An 18,051-nucleotide genomic window follows, 5' to 3' on the forward strand; every position below is an offset into this window, starting at 1 on the left:
TATGAATTTTTCAGCTTCCATAACTTCCCCCAACCTCACTAATCCATGCTTAGAGAATATAAATTCTCTTTAACATTATCTTAGGTACATGTAACTGGCAAAGAAAAATCAATTGTATAAAACAGGTACACTAGGCCCTCTAAAACAAGACATAAATAACTTTGATACTGTAAAAGCTGAGGTGATTCAGCGCACCTCTGCCTCCTGCTCTCCGCACACTCAAATAATTTAAAGGAGATAGCTGTATCCCAGAATCTCTCTGATGCAAATTCATTTGTAGAACGGAAGCTGCAACATGGACAAGTATTTATCCACAAGGCTGCACCACCAAATCTCTGCAGGAAAGGCCAAGAGCCACTTGCCCAGGGCCAGAGCCACTTGCTGCTAAGTTCTCAACCACAAAAAGGAAAGAAAAGAAAAAACAATAAAGAAGTCAGCCAGCTTTCCTGAGGAACAAGTCGGCACTCTGATCTCCCGTTCATTTATTTGCAGACCTCATTAATATAACATCACTGCAACAAACAGCTAACGGAGGATGGTGTCAGGATGAATAATGGAGTTACTCTGCTGAGATAACAATTAGGTTTTGAATGTACTATCAGCTAAGACGGAGCCAGCAAAGATGCATGCCGGGCAGGAGAACTGGCGCCTCCGATGCCATAAATTCCTGCGGAGCTCATCGGCTGGGCTCTCGCCTACTGTTGAGAGCGTACATACCCATGCACATGAGACGATTTGGGGAGGCATGTGGCCATGCTAGCTTGGGCCCATCCTACGGGTGTATTTGAGAGCTGGGGTGGACGGGAACTCACAGACATGCCACCATCGTCATCTCTGTCCTTTGAAGTCAGGAACACTAAGGAACAGGAAGAGGAAGAGGAGAACGTGGATTAGGAAGCGGAGGAGGAGGAGGAGGAGGAGGAGGAGGAGGAGGAGGAGGAGGAGGAGCTGGGCCCACACTGAGATGTGTCCTTCTGGGCTGCTCTCGAGCCCCCAAACTCAGAACTCAGATCATTGACTATAAAGGATGACTGTCACTTAGGGACAGCCCTCCCTGCTCTGGGGGTCTCTGATGTCAGTCTCTCCCTTCTCTGCCTACAACCCCAACGATGAGCTTGGATACCACGGTGACCACGGAGGACTACACAGGCCTCACAGAGGCTGCCGTCGGCCAGGCTGTCTGTCCCTGCCCTGAGTCCCCACAGGAGCAAGGTCCAGAGGCTGCACCTGAATAGCCATTGCATTTTCTCTGGACCTCAGCGAGCCTGACTTCTGCCCAGATTTGTTTTTTTTCAGTCCTGGGATTTGAATTCAAGGCCTTGCATATGCTTAGCTCCCTGTCTAGGCTGGTGCTCTACCTCTGGGGCCACATGGGCAGCCCTACTATTTTGTTGGTTATTTTGGAGACAGAATCTCATGGACTCTTCTGCCCCAGCTGGCTTTTAAAAAGCCACAACCCTCCAGGTCTCATCCTGCTGAGTAGCTAGGAATACAGGTGTGAGCCATTGACTCTAAGCCCCAGACTTCTTAATAACAAATTCATTGTGGGGGGGAGAAAAAAATAACCAACATTCACTGAATGTTCCCCCTAGCACCTTGCTTCCCCTCACATATGTCATCTTCATTTGTCGTCTTTATTTAGATCTTGCAGCTTTTATAAGGGGAAGGTTGTTCTCATTAGCCGCATTTTACACTCCAAGGGCCAGTCATGCTGTGAGGGATGATAGCTGTATCCCAGTCACATGAGAAGTGGACGGAAACAGTACATCTCCCCTGTGAATCCTAGCTACTCACGGGGACGGAGGTCAGCAAATCCCACCTCCAGGTCAGCCTGAGACGAAGCGTTCTCAAGACCTCATCTTGACAGAGTAAAGCTGAGTGTAGTGGCATGTGCCTGTTATCCAAGATATGACAGGAAGCATAAATCCAGGGTAGTGTGCTAGGCTGGCCTAGGCAAAAAATGGCAACCTTATCCCCAAAAGGGCTAGCGTTATGGTTCAAACCACAGAGCCACTCACCTATGTGAGTTCAAACTCCGGTGCCCCCAAAGGAAAAGCAAGTCTCCTGGTGGCTAGGGAATTTTAGAGCTAGAGTTTAGCCCTCAGCTCCTTGATTCTATGACCCTATGCTTGACCCGCACACTGTCCAAGCCCTCTTTTCTTAGGCCCCTTGGACCAACAGAACTCTATGGTTGACAGTGCAGAGGAGAAAAAGGGTGCAGCTGTTCCCCAAACCCACTGCAGAGGTGGGCAGAGAGCCAGGACTCCCAATTTCTAACATCACCTGAGGAGGCGGGATACACACAGACAGAGATGACAAGAGGGCACAACCAAATGGGAATGTGAACCTTGGGAGGATGGACACGAGAAGTTCAGAAAGGTAGAGATGGTGGAAGAGGATGACCAGCAAATCCAGGTCCAAGGCTCTGTGGAAAGCAATGAGGTTTCTCCTTAGTACAGAGAAAGGGATTGGCAGGTTGGGGCAATGAGCAGCTCTTGATCTATGGCCTAGGGCTCTCTCCCCAGGCAGGAGGATAGTCAGCTCAGGAAGGACATTAAATGCACAGGACAGAAAGACCTGACTGTGTGGTGCTCTGTGTGAAAACTTGAACAAGTTATGTATCCTCGCTGAGACACTCCTTCCCATCTGTAAAACAGAAATAACAGTTTTGTTCTCAATACTTATTTTGAGCCCAAAGTGGGATACAATATGAAAAGACCCTGGTGTCATTCCTGATTTTTTTATGGCAAGAATCATCAGAAAAAAACTTTAATCAAGCCAGGCACTAGTGGCTTATGCTTGCCACCTTAGCTACTCAGGAGGCTGAGACCTGAGGATCACAGTATGAAGCCAACCCAGGCAGAAAAGTCTGTGAGACTTTCTATCTCCAATTATCCACCAAACAAGAAGCCAGACGCTGAGCTGTGGCTCAAGGGCTGAAGCACCAACACTGAGTGAAAAAGTCAAGTGAGAGCGCAAGACCCTGAGTTCAAGCTCCAGTACTGGAACCAAAAGAAAACGACAACAGAAATCTTCAATTCCCTGGAGCTAATGTGCTGCTTCTGTCTTCTCTCGCACCATCCCTCCAAGCCAGGAGACATAACCAGAGGAAGACAGGGTATCTAGAAGGGAGGTGAGCTTTGTAAAGCTCCCATTAAATTCCTCTGGCCTCCAACCCCTATTCTGCACCCCAAGGGCTCGGCCTAAGTCTAAAACCAGGAATGGCCATCCCTGTGCCGCCAGCCTGGGCCCTCTCTCCCCAGCCTGTCAAGCCCCTAGGTCTCGCACACCTCCCTCTCTGCTCTGGGGTGCAGCCCTTCAGATCTCCCCAGCTGTAATTAACCGGCTGCATCTGCTCCTGCCCTTGGGCGGCTTTGTGGCACAGTTCCCACCGAACTGTTCAATTAATGGCTGCAAGAATGAGGGCGGCTGCAACATCGCGGCAACTGCTTTCCAGGTCACAGCACCTACGGCGGAAAACAAACAGGACAGAGTCTGGCAGGAAAACAGATTTGACTGGGGTGTCCCAATAGACATGGTCATAGCTCAGTTGGGCTGTGCTACCATTGGGGGCGGGGGGGGATCTGAGCAAGTGGAGAAGTGTATCCCCAAGCTAAAAGTCCCCGGAAACTGTGGCCAGATTGCAACAAAATTAGGAATCCCCCATCCATCAGTTCTCTATAGCCCATGTGCTGTGGCCTAGACATGCCAGCCTTCTCGCAGGTCCTGCTGGCCTGATCTTCCTGGCATGGATGTATCAGTCCATAAGGGCATGGCCAGGATCTGGATGAGCCACTTCAATGCATGGGCTGTGTCTGGGACTAATTCTGGGCCAGACTATGCCTTACCTACAGTGTTTTCCATCAGAGTCCAGCAAACAGTAAACCACCTGTTCACCCCCACTACTCATCAAAATACCCATCCGTTTCTTTTCTATTCATCTTGTTTTATTATCTTTCAGTACGTGTACAAAGGAGTTGCCATCTAGCAAAGCAGTTTATGAATACAATGCATCTTGACCAATGTCATCCCTTCCAACATTTTCACCCACCTCTCCCAATTAACACACCCCTTCCCTCACTTTTCTTAATTTTGTAGGATATGTATTGAATTCTCGACTGCGTTCTCCTCCCCTCCACCCCCACACCCCAATATAAATGTCCTTAGGGAGGAGAAAGCAGCAGAGTGAAAGGGGTCTAAATGCAGAAAGGAACCACAGGGAGAAAAACGAAACATAGGAAAGATACCAAGGGTTCACAATGAACTAGGTTTTGCTCAAGGACAGCTGAGCTGTTGGGGCTCATGACAACCAGAGGAACGCCATCTTCACAGGCCCTCCTTATAGCACATTAACCAATCAGGTACTTGCTCAAGCCACCAGCCTGGTTTGGGTCATTGTACTCAAAGGATGTCTGGAAATGCAAGGGTCCAGAATAAAGCATCTGACACGATCAAAGGGTTTAGAAAATAATATCTTCAGAGGAAAGGCGCACCGAACTGCAGAAGCAAAGGCCAGGGGTGACTTCATTGCTGTCTTCAGTGTCAGAAAGATGTTTGATGAGCAGGCAGCTGTTCAATCCTCCATTGGATGAGGAATCAAACCAGAAGCTGGCTTAAATTAAAGCAAAGAAGATTACAGGAAGAACTTCTGAATGATTCCCATGTTAAAATTCTTTATCACTCTCAAGCAACATTTAGAGGCCTCCCTCCACACAGTCATTATATTAAAGAATACAATTTGTAGCAGGTTATTGGTGCCTCACATCTATAATCCTAAACTACTCAGGAGCATGAGATGTAAGGGTAGAGGTGTGAAGCCAGCCCAGGCAGGAAAGCCCATGAGATTCTTATCTCCATTTAACCACCAAAAAGCCAGAAGAACTGCTGTGGCTCAAGTGGTGGAGTGCCGCTAGCCTTGAGCATATAAAAAGCTCAGGGACAGCATCCAGGCCCTAAGTTCAAGTCCCAATACTAGCACATGCGCATGCGCACGTGCGCGTGCACACACACAGACACACATACACATACACACACAGTGTGTGTTCTATTATTGTGTGTGTGCTCTATTATTCCACAATCTGGTTAAGATGAAATAGTTTCCCAAGAGCAGAGAACTGGGAAAATTTCTTAATGGTTGCTCCGCACCAGGCAGTATGCTGGCTCACTCTACCCGCTCCCCCCCCCCCCCAGGAAGTCAGGAAAGCCACATGGAGGAGGTGTCTTTTGAGCAGAGCTGGGTGGGATGGGCAGGTGTGCCTAGACAGTAGAAAGCACAGCATGTCACCTGTACATATGAACATAGGCTGAGTTCTCCTGCTGAGGTCTCTTAGGTAAATCATGTATTCCATCCCAGGGCTGAGCCAGAACTGGGGGGGAGGGGGACCCCAATGTAAGAGGTGAGCAGAGTAGAGGTGTGCACAGGGAGAGCCTCAGTACCCCCATTCACCTCCACCCAGTCACAGCACTTCCACAGGCTTCTGTCCTCGGCCCTCCACGTCTAGTTTCCACTTCTATAGGCCACAGGGGATAATTTAGATGGATTTCTGATCCACAATATAATGTGTGCTGGGAAAGATGGGCCTGAAATTAGTCAATATCTAAAGATCTCCCTTTCATCTTCTTTCCTTCTCTCCCTATCCCTCCCCACTGCGCAGGCATGGGAGCAGATACATGCGTGTGCTGGGTCACACACACACACACACACACACACACACACACACACACACACACCTCTCAAACTGTCAAATCATTTGTTTGCGTGGGCGTCTCATTTAGAATTACTTTCCTGAAGGAATTCATTGAGTTCATTGTGAAATGCTGTATCCACCCCAGCATAATTAATAACTAGGGAAAACGGAAATGGCAAGAAAAGAGAGAGAGGGGAAAGAATGAACAACATTCCAGACAGAGCCGGTGCCTTTCCAAAGACATGGTAGGTAAAAGTTCAGAATATGCTCCTACGGAAAGTTCAGCATCTACCACAAAGGTAAGGCCTTGCCCTTGACGTTGCCTCACTCCCTCCTCAAGTTCAGGCTGCAGGAAACTTCCTGGGCCTTCTCTAGTAACCCATAAGTGCTCTTTCTACCCCAGGCCACCCCAATTTCTCTTTCATGAGCCCCACAAATCATATGTTTTCCTGCCAAGTACATAGGAAGATTTGCCTCACTTCTAACTCTCCTGAACCCCTGTCAACAACCATAGAAGCCCATGTTTTGGTTATCTGGGAAGACCGAGGTAAATGGGAACACAGGAGAGGAAATTAACAATTATCAAGATCTTCTCGCTAAACCAACATACAGGGGAATTTCCACATGTTATCTCACTTAGTCCCCACATCATCCCTGTGAGGCAAGCATTATTATGTTTTCAGATGAGGACATTAGACTCAAGGTCACAGAGCTCAGATCTGCTATTCGAATTCAGCTCTGTCTGACTGCAGAGGTTACTTACTACCTTCCTACTGTAGTCGCTTCCTGAGTATTAGAAGGCTTCTCCTCCCTACCCCAGAGTAGCCAGTAGCACAAGGGCCCTCCAAAAATGCAAACCAACCTGTGTGGAGCTATCCAATATTCTAGACTTGGTTTAGTCTCTGTCAAGGGGGCCTCTATAGAACTACCTAACACACCACGTATGCGCACACACGTGAGCACACACACACACACACACACACACACACACACACATACACCTCTCACCTTTCTCTTCCCTTCTGTAGTCCGATAGTTCTTTGGGGATATAAAAGGTTTTCCCTAGAGTTCTGCAAGTAGTAGCCAGGATTCAGCCAATTTGTCTTCTCATAAACCTGTGTAGAAAGGCCAGACCAGGCTCCCAAGAGAACCAGGCTCTGTGGAATGCTGCCTCAGGCTTCCTGTTCTCAGATGCCCTGCAGTCGGTGTCCTGCCATCTAATGCTGCTTATAGGAGAAACCTTGAGGGCAGTCTCAGGAGGGAGAGGGGTTGGGGACCCTGTTGCTGCCTGATCTGAGGCACCATCCCAAAGGGTCCTATTCTCCCCGTCCCCTCTCCCTGGAGAACAGAATCTTGTCCTATCAAGCCTCCCCTGTGGCCATGCTAGAAACTGGATAAGGAGAAATAAGGAAGCAGGATGCTGAGTTCTTGCTACCCAGGCTACTACGAAGGCATCATGGCCTTTATACTCATTCCTAGCTACCCAGATGGTCTCAGGTGGAGAGTACATTCTGCAGGCTATCTTCCTCTGCTCCTTCGTTCTCCAAGCACAAATCTCCACCCTGACCCTCTCTAATTGTTGAGCTGGGGCAATGTAATCATGTGGAAAGGCACAGTGATTTTTAGTGAATTTCATCTATGGGAACCACTGGTGTTTGGCAGGGCATAGAGGGCATTAGATAGAATGGAAGATGCGGCTGAAGAACTGAAGGAAGCCAGAACCTGAAGAACCACAAAGGTAAGGCAAAGCAATGGGCACTTTGCTTTGATAATGGTTACACCCATCCATGGTTCTTAGATCAAGTGCCTAGTAACCTGGCTAAGACTGTGTTCCTTGGTAACCATGAGAATGTTAGATTTACATGGAGGAACGTGGGGAGCCTCATGGCTAGGAGTGGTAAGAGATGATGGAGCCCTACTTGGCAGATAGGCTGGAACGCACAACTCATAGATTCCCAAGATTTGTGGGGATAAGAATTGATAGCACCCGGTGACCTTATTTATTACACATGACAAGTAAGGGAAGAAGATCCTTGCAAGATTTCAGGCTCGGCACACTGTGATTCCATTAACCTTGACAGAGGCATCTGAGAGGATAATTGGGTTATGGTGGGAGGAAGAAAAATTAAGAGTTCATTTTTAGATGTGGTGAAATTTGAGGTGCCTGAGGGACATAGATGTAGAAGTGGAGACGTCCAGTAGCAATTGGATATATGGCTATGGAGCTCAGGAGAGAGGTCTGGGCCAACGATACAGATTTGGAAGTCATCAGTAATGGAAGCCTTGGGAATCCGCTTGCAAATGAAATAACCCCAGCCTTATCTGGGTTTTGGAAATCTGGAGATCGGTTTTTGCTTTTGGCCAGGAAGCTGTAAGCTCTAGGTACCTTCTAAGTCCCAGAGCAGGATATTGTTTAGTTGCCCTTGACCCCAAACTTCCTGGCTACCTACCCCAGGTGGTGATAGCAGCCTAAAATATAGGCTAGAAAGAATGTTCTCCTGAAAGCACAGCCTCCGCAGGCATTTTACAAACCTGAAAACCTGGTTCATGATCCAGGAGGAGCCTGGGTTTGTTTTATGTTGTTTTTCAGCTCTGAACTATATTTAAATTTATGTTATTATTGTAAGGGGCATGTGTAGAGGGTTACAGTAACCTAAGTTGGATGGAGTGTATTTCTTTTTGAACAATGTCACCCCCTTCCCTCGCTCTCTCCCAGTTTGCCCCTCCCATCCCTGCCCACCACTTGTGTAGTTCATTTTCAACATAATCTCCAGTGAGTACCACTGCTGCATTTGTTCACCCTTGGTCCCTCCAGTTCTGCGCCCCCCCCCTTACATTCCCAAAGACAGATAAATGAACAAGATAAAGGGAAAAGAAAACAGAAACGGCAAAAAGATTTTTTTAAAAAGTACCTCTTGTTTCCATTTCCTGGAGTTCATTTCAATAAATACTATTTTATATGATCAGATGTACATAAGCTATTGCGCCTTTGTGATCCCCTCCTAAGCGTATCCTCCTCCTTTGGTCTCTATTAGAACTCCTAGAGACCTGTACAATTTATCATGTGATCCTGAGTCCCTTAGTTCGGATTGCAGCAGCCATTACCCATCATAATAGCAAGATTATAACCTTGATTAATAATTTACAAGTGAGAGAGAGAGACAGACAGACAGACTACCTTCACTAATCAATATAAGCTGAGCTATACTTCTGAGCCACTCTTTGCCAAAATAACCCTATAGAACCCTGGCTCCCACACATTTGAAGGAAATGCCTGCGATGACTTCAGCAGCAGGAGGAAGCCAGCTGGTGCAACCTGCCAGCAACACTGAGTATCCACAATGCAGCCCCCCTACGTGCTACCTGCAAGACAGAAATATTTTTAGGCTTTCCAGAAAGATTCCATTTCACAGTTCTTCTGAAAGGTTGTAATTAACTGCAGTGAGCAAAAAGAATATATTTTTAAAAATAAAAGTGGGGGGTGGGGTGGGTAGGAAGGAGAGGAATAGTCACCACAGTTGGGTGGATTCCTTTGGATAGGTGGGCTGGTGACATCCAGGTGGCTAGGGGGAGGGGAGGGTGGAGCTCAGCCCAAAGGAATCCAAGAGAACCAGGAGCTAAAAGCAGATTCTCTACCAGTGCTTGACTGCAGGGAAGGAAGCAGCCCCTCCTGCGTTTCTCATTGGCAAGTGTCCATCACCCAAGGCCTGGGTCCCGAGGGAACTGTGCCAGGATGTATTATTGTTGGATATTTTTAGAATTCCCAGGGACAGAAAGAGCTACAGGAACTTCAGCTTCCTCCTGCTAGCACTTTCCTCTCTAAGTTATCCTTCTTCCTCCCCTCCCCCCCCCCCCCCCCCCGCCACACCCTGGCCCCAGCACACGGAGATGCCTCTGAATCCCTTTGACCGTATCTCCCTTGATTGGGAATTCATGGATTTTGCCTAGTTCTCTTCATAAACTGGGATGTATTTTTTTTTTCTGCTAGCAAAAGGGAGTCAGGATCACAGACAAGGTGACCTGAATGAAATGAGCCTCCATATGAGCATGCTTGCCTTGCTGGCAAGAAGGGGAGAGGAAGCACGATCTAAGACACACAGCAGAGGCATGAGTTCAAGTCCTGGCTCCGTCACCAACATGCTGAGAGCTAGGGTCTGAACAGTGTGCCAGCCCAGCAGCGAGGGAGGAGGACATCATCTCTCCTCTGCTTGCTGTCACCTGGGGAGGAGGTGGTGGCTGTCCACGTCACAAGAAGGGAGGAGCGACCCACTATGGGACAGGATGGGTGGGACAGCATTGTCTTTCATACTGCACATCTTGGCCCAGGGCCCACTGGGGCCGATGCCCTGCCAAACACTCCTCCATGCACACAGGGTTAAGGTAGACGAGGTCCTCAGTGTCCACAAACACAGGGCTGAGGCTCAGGCCCAAGGCGCCATTTGGGAATGCTATGGGGCTCTTGGTCAGGATCAAGTCTTGCCTCTCTTGTGGAGCAGTATTAAAGATTCTGGGATTTTTGACAATGTGTACACATTTCTTGAGACCACAGATTTATCCTTAACTTGGCTAGTTCTAATTTTGTCACTGTAAAATACAGATCTTGGAATCAGATACCTTGAGATTGATTGCATCCAGCTCTGAAATTCTGCTTTGCTCTGCTGTCTAGGATTGAGCTTGCTTCTAATTTCTTCTACATCAGATGACTAAGGATCACAAAGCATACACTTATTATTCACTGCATTTTTCCAAGAGCCTACGTCTATACCTTGGGAGAACCTAATTCTGCCATTCATTCTCCTGCTTGGTAAAATAAAAATGAGAGAGTCGTATTTTATCACCGAGTTAAGGAATGAATTAATAACTAATCTTTGCTAACAAGAAACCAGAAAAGATTGGGGAAATCTTAAAAGTTATTTCTGGTGACATAGGTTCTTTGTTGTTGTTTGTTTCCAGAACAGTGCCAAACATACTCAGGGTCTCAGAGCATCCCCCCTGGGGCCATGCCTAATCTCATCCTGCTCTGAGCTCCTACCTCTCTCTACCCCTGGATCTATCCTTATCACTGTAGACCCTGAATCAGTGTTATTTATGAGCCTTTGTTATCACATCCTCTGACTGTAAGCTCCTTGAGGGCAAACTTGCTGGCATATTCAGCACTGTATCTCCTCAGGATCTAGCACACAGAGGAGTGGCAAGAATAGCACTGTCACAGTTACAAAGCCCTTCAGGTTTACAGAATGCTCCAAGCACCGGCTGTCTTTTTTGCTTGGGGGTGGGGAGGGAGAGGGTTCTCAGGTTTCCTGTGAACTTGGTTGGCATGATAATTCCCTCTTCTCAACTACGACTCCAAGTTCAGAGACATTTTGCAACTTGATCACAGTCAGGCAACTAGTGAATGAGAGACAAGACTTTTCTGACTAGAGTCCAGAATCCTTTCTGATCATTTTTAAAGAAGTAAAGGGATGGATGGATGGATGGATGGATGGATGGATGGATGACATAACCAAGGAAGTAGTATAAAGCACATTATATCAGATCTTAAATCAGCTAGAAAAAAAACCCACAAAAATATAGACAATGCACATGGATACTCAGATTCTGGGTGTTCACTGAAATCTTTGCACATCCTTCCCTCAGGGAATAGTAAAAGGGATGCCTGTTTCTGTATTCCTCTAGCTGACCAGCTTGGCCAATCCCCTTTCCCTCTTGCAGATTTTGACGGTGTCTGGACCCCCTGAGGGAGGAACACGAGTGACCATCCACGGTGTGAACCTGGGCTTGGACTTCTCCGAGATCGCTCACCACGTGCAGGTGGCTGGGGTGCCCTGTACGCCCCTTCCTGGAGAATACATCATCGCTGAGCAGTGAGTTCGCCCTGGCTGACCCTCTTCCTCGGGAGGAGCTTCGTGGTCTGGGACTTTTCCAGGAAACACCTCCCTTTGCCTTCCCCTCCTGTGGACCCTGATTCAAAACCCTTCCTAGGAGGCTCCCACCGGGCCGCCATCCTCAGAAGATCTTGCTCCTTTTGATTACTTCACCGGCCTGGCATCGGAGCTTCTGCTGCCCCTGCTGGCTCTCCTTCAGTCTTTTCCCTGCCTGCCAGCATGACTAAGCCAGTTTCCTGACACTTTCAGGCTCCTCCTCTGACTCCCCCAGCCCCTCCTGCCAGCCCCCATTGGAATGCATCCTGCACGGTGGGCTGCGGGCAACAATTTGTTTAGTGCATGGGGCTCTGACAGCAGCTTAATCCGAGCAGGGCCTCCGCCGGAGCAAATTCATTTATTTCACTAAGGGAAATGTCAGCTGGAAATTAGAAAATAGGCATGTAGTGGCGGACAGGCGAACGGGGCTCTGGGAGTGACATATGTTCCAATTTGGGGTGTTCATTTGGTAGCGGCAGCCACTGTGAGTTGGTGGGCAGGAGGTGGGCCTGAAGCTGGGGGTGGGGAGCGGAATGGTGGAAGAAAAGATGTTACTCCTCCTCGAGGAGAGAGGGAGGGGAGCTGCCAGATCATTCTGCATGATTTGTCCTGTGAAGTTGGGTCAAACCATCTGAATCTACTGAGCATGCAGCTCTGCGGGTGGTGCTACAAGCAGGGGCAAGAGCTTGACTTTGGAGCAGGGAATCCCTCCTTCAGTGCCGCCCCTCTGCAGCCTCAGGTTCTGCTCCCACCAGCCCCATCCTACCTCACCCCAACCCCAACCCCCACGTCCTGAGAGCCAGCCTCAATAGCAGCCACCTTCGCCTTCATCGGCACCTCAGTTCACAAGACACGTTCTCGCCCACCCTTTCATTTTTAATTGGTCAGGAGCACCCCAGGTACCTCTTATCACCATTTTGCAAGGGAGGAAAGAGCAAAAGACTGGCAGAAGTCCAATGACTTTCCCCAGTTCGCTCAGGACATGAGGGGCCAAGGCAGAATTAGAACTTGAGTCTCCTGACATTCCATCCAAGGCTGTTTTCCTTCTGTAACAGCCATGGGGCAATACACTGGAAAGGAGTGACTTGATTGTTCTGTGACTCATCTGTATGTGGCTTTGAAGGTCAAGAGGTCATAATGCCAGCAAGGGCCCAAGAGGGGTCAGAGGCTGAGACTCAGGGCTCTGTGGTGGCCCACTGGCCACAGACAGGGAGGAGACAGAGCTGACCTGATGCTTTCTGGTCTGATCCCTCATTGCTAACCTTATCCCTATAAGGAATGAGCTTTGGAGGGAAGGCTGGCCAGGTCTACAGGAAAGCGATGAGGCAGGGAGAAGGGAAATAAATGATGTAAGTAGTGCTTCAGAGCCAGAAGACGGGGTGAATGCTGCCGGAGCCGGGGCCAGGGCAGCCAGCAGAGGCCCTTGTGGCCAGACAGTCGACACCAGCCCAGCACCACACTAGGCTGCACTGAGTGGGCTGGCCCCCAAGTCCACCCCGGACTCAAAGGCCTGTCTTAGGCCTCTGGATGCACACCAGTCTCCAGCTAGTTGTGGAGAATGGAAGAGGTCAGACTTGCAGCTTACAAGAGCAAATTTCTGGGCAGCTGGACCTCAGCATCCCGTGAGATTTGGTATTAAACTGTGGTTTAGCCCTGGCTCCTCTACTGACCAGCCCGAGCCCTGAGCAAGCTGTTCCATCTCTCTAACTTTCATCAGTCTCACATGCAATCCATAGGGAAGGAATTTTAGTTCTGTTTATGAAATCACATGTCCGGCACTTCCCCGGGACCATGGGGCAAGAAATGCCAAGAGAAAACTGGAAATGGGATGTGACAGGAGCCTAGGGAGATGAATGATCATCACAGGACACCCCCCCCCCGAGGTTAATGGTGACCCTAGAAAATTACCACTGTCCTCTCCTCAGGCCTGGGGCAGGCAGGAGGCAGCGAGCACACCCGGTGCCTTGCCGATACAGCCCTGATTTCCAGCAGTGCCCGGCTCATTACCACTCTGAGGCTTCCGAGTTTGTTAACATCATTAAACCCTCCATCCCGGGCCGTGAGCAGCAGGCACCATCATTACAGATGTCTGAAAGAGATGAATTTGGCTAAACGGGCTCTGTACAGAGTCCCGGGCTCGAGCAGGATTAGCAGGCATGGTAATGATTCACCATATGCTTGTGCCTTGCCATCTATCACTCAGCAATTAGGTTAATGTTGGTTAAAGGGCCCCGCTTAGTCCTGCAATCAGCACCCCACAGGTCTTTCGAGGGCCAGATGATTCCATCACAGGACATTTTCTGGGCAACAGGATGCAGGCTGAGGCTGCAGCTCAGCCTCTCTGGGGACAGGGGCCCTATATAAGGCCAACTCAACTCAGATCCTCAGAACCCTGCCTCTCATCTGCTATATCTGTGAACTCACATAAGCTTCACCGGTGTACTTCCCATCCTTGGAGCAAAGCACCATGGGTACGACAGCTGCTGCTCCATGGGGGAAAGGGCACTGGGTTTGTGCCAGGAGACTGAAGGTCAAGCTGTAATTTGACTATTAATGAGTTAGGTGACTTTGGGCCAGTCACTTTGTTCCTTGGTCCTTGAATGTCTATCTGGACAGTAAGGATGTAGGAAGCGATCTCTGTAATCACTTGAGTGGTTCTTCCGGACCACAGCAGCATACAACACAGAGCCTCCACTCCCATTATTACCGGTGGCACGAATGTGTCTCAGACATGTCCTGTCAGTCAAGGCACATGTCCTGTCAGTCAAGAATCTTTGAAAAGTAACAAAACTGAAAAGTTGCTTCTTTACAAGGAGGAAATTTAGATGCCTCTAGGTATTGCTGTGTGTGTGTGTGTGTGTGTGTGTGTGTGTGTGTGCACATGTGCACAGTAGTCTTGGGGCTTGAACTCAGGGCCTGAGTGCTTTTTTGCTCCAGGCTAGTACTCTGTCACTTAAGCAACAGCTACATTTCCCTGCCTGGGCTGGCTTTGAACCGGGATCCTCAGATCTGAGCCTCCTGGGTAGCTAGAATTACAGGTGTGAGTCACCAGCACTCAGAATTGGCTGTAAATAGTACATAGTAACCCCTAGAGTCACTAGGGACACAAGGAGGAGATAGAGATGGTGGAAGAAGCTCTGAAGTCCAAACATGGGAACCATCTTGTAAGGCCTGGAGGAGAGGGTAGTATGTACACCGCTGATCCACATGAAACGCATAGGAGAGTACAGTCCTAGGAAACTAGCTGGGCCCATCCCCAGCACCTCTGCCCAAACCCCCACCTCTATCATTTCTCTTCCCTGGTAGACATCCACAGCCTTCCTTTAAATCTAGTGTCAAGAGCCAGCCACAGTGGTTTATTCATGCCTGTAGTCCCAGCTACATGCACGTAGGTTCAGATGGGAAGAATAATTGAGCTTACAAGTTTGAAACCAGACTGGAAAACACAACAAGAGAGGAATTAAAGAGGAAAGGAAGGAAGGAAAGAAGGAAAGATGGGAGGGAGGGACGGAAGGAGGGAAGGAAGGAAGGAGGGAGGGAGGGACAGAGGAAGGGAGGAAGGGAGGGAAGAAAGGAAGAAGGAAAGAGGGGATGAAAGGAGAGGAAAATTCCAATATCAGTAAAGTAGTCAAGGGTATGACATTTGGAGTCAGGTTAGCTTGCCTTTCAATCAGTGTTCTGCTACCTTCACAACTGTGGAAGGATGACACTCAGTATCTCGAAGCCTTGGTTTCATTGTGTGCAAACTGGAAGTGACGAGACCCTCCCCATCATGGCAGGGCCAGGGGATGTTTGTGGAACCCTGTCTTGTGGGGTCCATCCACCGTGAGTACCTCGCAGCCATTGTGATGACAAAGGTGGAGAACAGAACCTGCAGGGGGTAGGATACTCACCACACCCCTTTCCACTCCATGCTGCGCCCCTGCCTCTTCCTGAGCTCCTCTCTGTCCCTCCCCTGCCCCAAGCACGGACAGCACTGGGAGCACCTGCCCCCTTCCCTGCAGGCATGGGGCCCAGAAAGGAAGAAGAGAGTAGGATGGGGCTAGATCTCACCCACAGGCTGCTGTGTTTCCTGAGGACCTTTGTCCTCACCTCAGACCTGCCCTCCCTGGCTCCTCTATGGCCCCCTGCTGACCGAAGCCCTCGCCCCCACTCATTCTACCAGGTGGTAGAGCTCCCTTGAGCGCCAAGGAGACATGGACCACTCCCTGGCTCTCCGGGGCATTCGGAGCCAGCTGCAGGTGCTCTGCTTAGACACTCCAACTCCCATCCATCCATCACCCGTCTTCCTCCCAGACACATGATGCATAAAGCTTATCTTTTAAAACATGAACCCTGAGCAAGAATGTATCCTAGGAAAGACAGTGTGCTGGGAGCCCCCGCCCGCTGCTAGCCCCCTCCAGGGACCTTCTTCTTTCCCAGGAACCATTCTTGCCCATGACCTTCACATGTCCTTCCATTTCCTTTCACCATAAGCCTGTGATGATTTCTTCCTGCTTCTCTTCTGGCAGACAACTCCTGCAGAGAGTCCACGGGCGATGAGTGAGGAGCAAGGGAGCCCTGATTAGAAGAGAAGGAAAAAGGCTTATCTGCTTCCCCCCACCCCACCTCCACTACCCACAATACATAGCTGCCTCTCTTCGGGAGCTCCCGAGGGTGCCGGGTGTGGGTTGTAGAATAATAGCAGACACCCCAAACAGGAACAGGGCCAACACCCAAGAAACAGGATGGGAGAATTGTTACTCCAAGCAGGTAGCTGCCTGAAATTAACTACACACAAGAACCTTAAATTAAGCTTCTCAAATGCTCCACTAATGAGGTTTAAGGAGATGGTTACGTGACAAATACTAATTGATCATTACTATCGTGCTGACGTGGGTTCATAATTAATTTATTTCTTCGTAGAGAAAGGGAAGGGAGACTATTCTTCCATGCACGTTCAGTTCTTTCTTGTTGCATCTAATATGCTAAACGTAATAAGACAGTTATGGCATGTTAAGTAAATATTCGCTCGGAGTGAAAGTACTTATTCAGGATTAACTGTTATGAAGGAGACGGAGACCAGCGGCATGCCGCGCGTGTGAGCATGCGGCGTATTTGTTTAATGCAAGTTTTATTACATCGAAATGAAATCTCTGTTTAGTTACCTTCCTTCCTACAGAAGCTGTTCAGATAAGCATCTCTCGGTTAAACATGAATCTTCCCTACTGTGCCAGGATAATGCTAGGGATTAGTGGGGAGGGGGCTCTGCTTTCCGGGCTCCCCCCCTAAGCAAACATACCAGGGACACCACAGGGCTCTAACTTTGCAATGGTGTGAGAAGGCAAGAAGAACCCTTCTCTCCCCCAGCACCGTTCCCAGCATCCTTTTATTTTGTTCTGAGCATGGAGGAACCCTCTCTCACCCGCCCCAGGCCTCGCAATTCCAGGAAAAAGGAGCCCCAAGGACTTGATTTCTTCAGTTCCTTTCCTGTCTTCCACTGCCTGCCCTTTCTAAAAAGGCTCCTGTGACTAAGGCAACCGGTGTCTAAATGGACAGGGTGACTTATGTCAGGTGCCAGGGAAGCCACCAGTAGGGGTATTGATTGGGATTGTTGGAGAGAACTCAGCACGCCTCCTCCCTCCTGCGCTCCTGCCAGCACGAGGCGTGACTTCCAACCCAGGGCCCAGCCACCTGCTCGCCCACCAGCTGATGTGCACAGCCCTTGATTAAGTGGGAGGCCAGTTGCAACACCCAGCCTAATGAACTGACTCCGCACCTTCCTCCCGTTTGCTCACCCCCAGCCTGCACACCCCCCACCTCGCTGGAAGCTGCTGTCCTGAGCTCTCACTATCTCACCAGATTATCTGTGTCCACTTTGTAAAGGCTCGCTGCAGGCGAACAGGTCACAACTGAAACAGCGTTCCGCATCTTTCAGGGAGTGATGCCATGTGGGCTTGTACATAAAAGAGTACACTAGCTAAAAGGTTGACCCCTGGATCTCTCTCCTGTACATTCATCTTAGCACACACACAAACACACCCCCCACATGTGCATGTGTGTGCACCACTGGGGTGATCAGAGAATTGGGCAACATTGCCCACAGGACTTTAGAGATGATCCAATCCAGCTTCTTACTGTATAGATAAGACTAAAGCCGGGAGAGGGAAAGCACGGAACCCAAGCAAGCACAGCTAAGTTGTGATGAGCCGTTTACTCTAACTGGATGGGTGAGAGGGGCAGGCGTGGAAGCCTTGTCCAGCCTCTCACTGGAAGGTCTGCTGTCTCCTCAGGATCGTCTGCGAGATGGGCCACGCTCTCATAGGAACCACCTCTGGACCCGTGCGCCTGTGCATAGGGGAGTGTAAGCCAGAGTTCATGACCAAGTCCCACCAGCAGTACACCTTCGTGGTAAGTATCGGGATGGGGACTGGGCTAGAGAGAGAAGCAAAGGCACAGGTGTG

At 49.3% G+C, this 18,051-nt stretch overlaps 1 protein-coding gene across 1 annotated transcript in view; it reads left to right on the forward strand.

Annotated features, from left to right (window-relative positions):
• Plxna2 (plexin A2) overlaps positions 1-18,051 on the forward strand; it is a 215,825-nt gene that overhangs the window by 167,655 nt on the left and 30,119 nt on the right. The window contains exons 15-16 of the mRNA XM_048356959.1: positions 11,400-11,551; positions 17,881-17,998. Coding sequence (XP_048212916.1) covers positions 11,400-11,551; positions 17,881-17,998 — 270 coding nt within the window. The remainder of the gene's footprint in view (positions 1-11,399; positions 11,552-17,880; positions 17,999-18,051) is intronic.

This window comes from Perognathus longimembris, chromosome 11, assembly GCF_023159225.1.
Source record: "Perognathus longimembris pacificus isolate PPM17 chromosome 11, ASM2315922v1, whole genome shotgun sequence".
In the NCBI taxonomy this organism is placed as follows: Eukaryota; Metazoa; Chordata; class Mammalia; order Rodentia; family Heteromyidae; genus Perognathus; species Perognathus longimembris.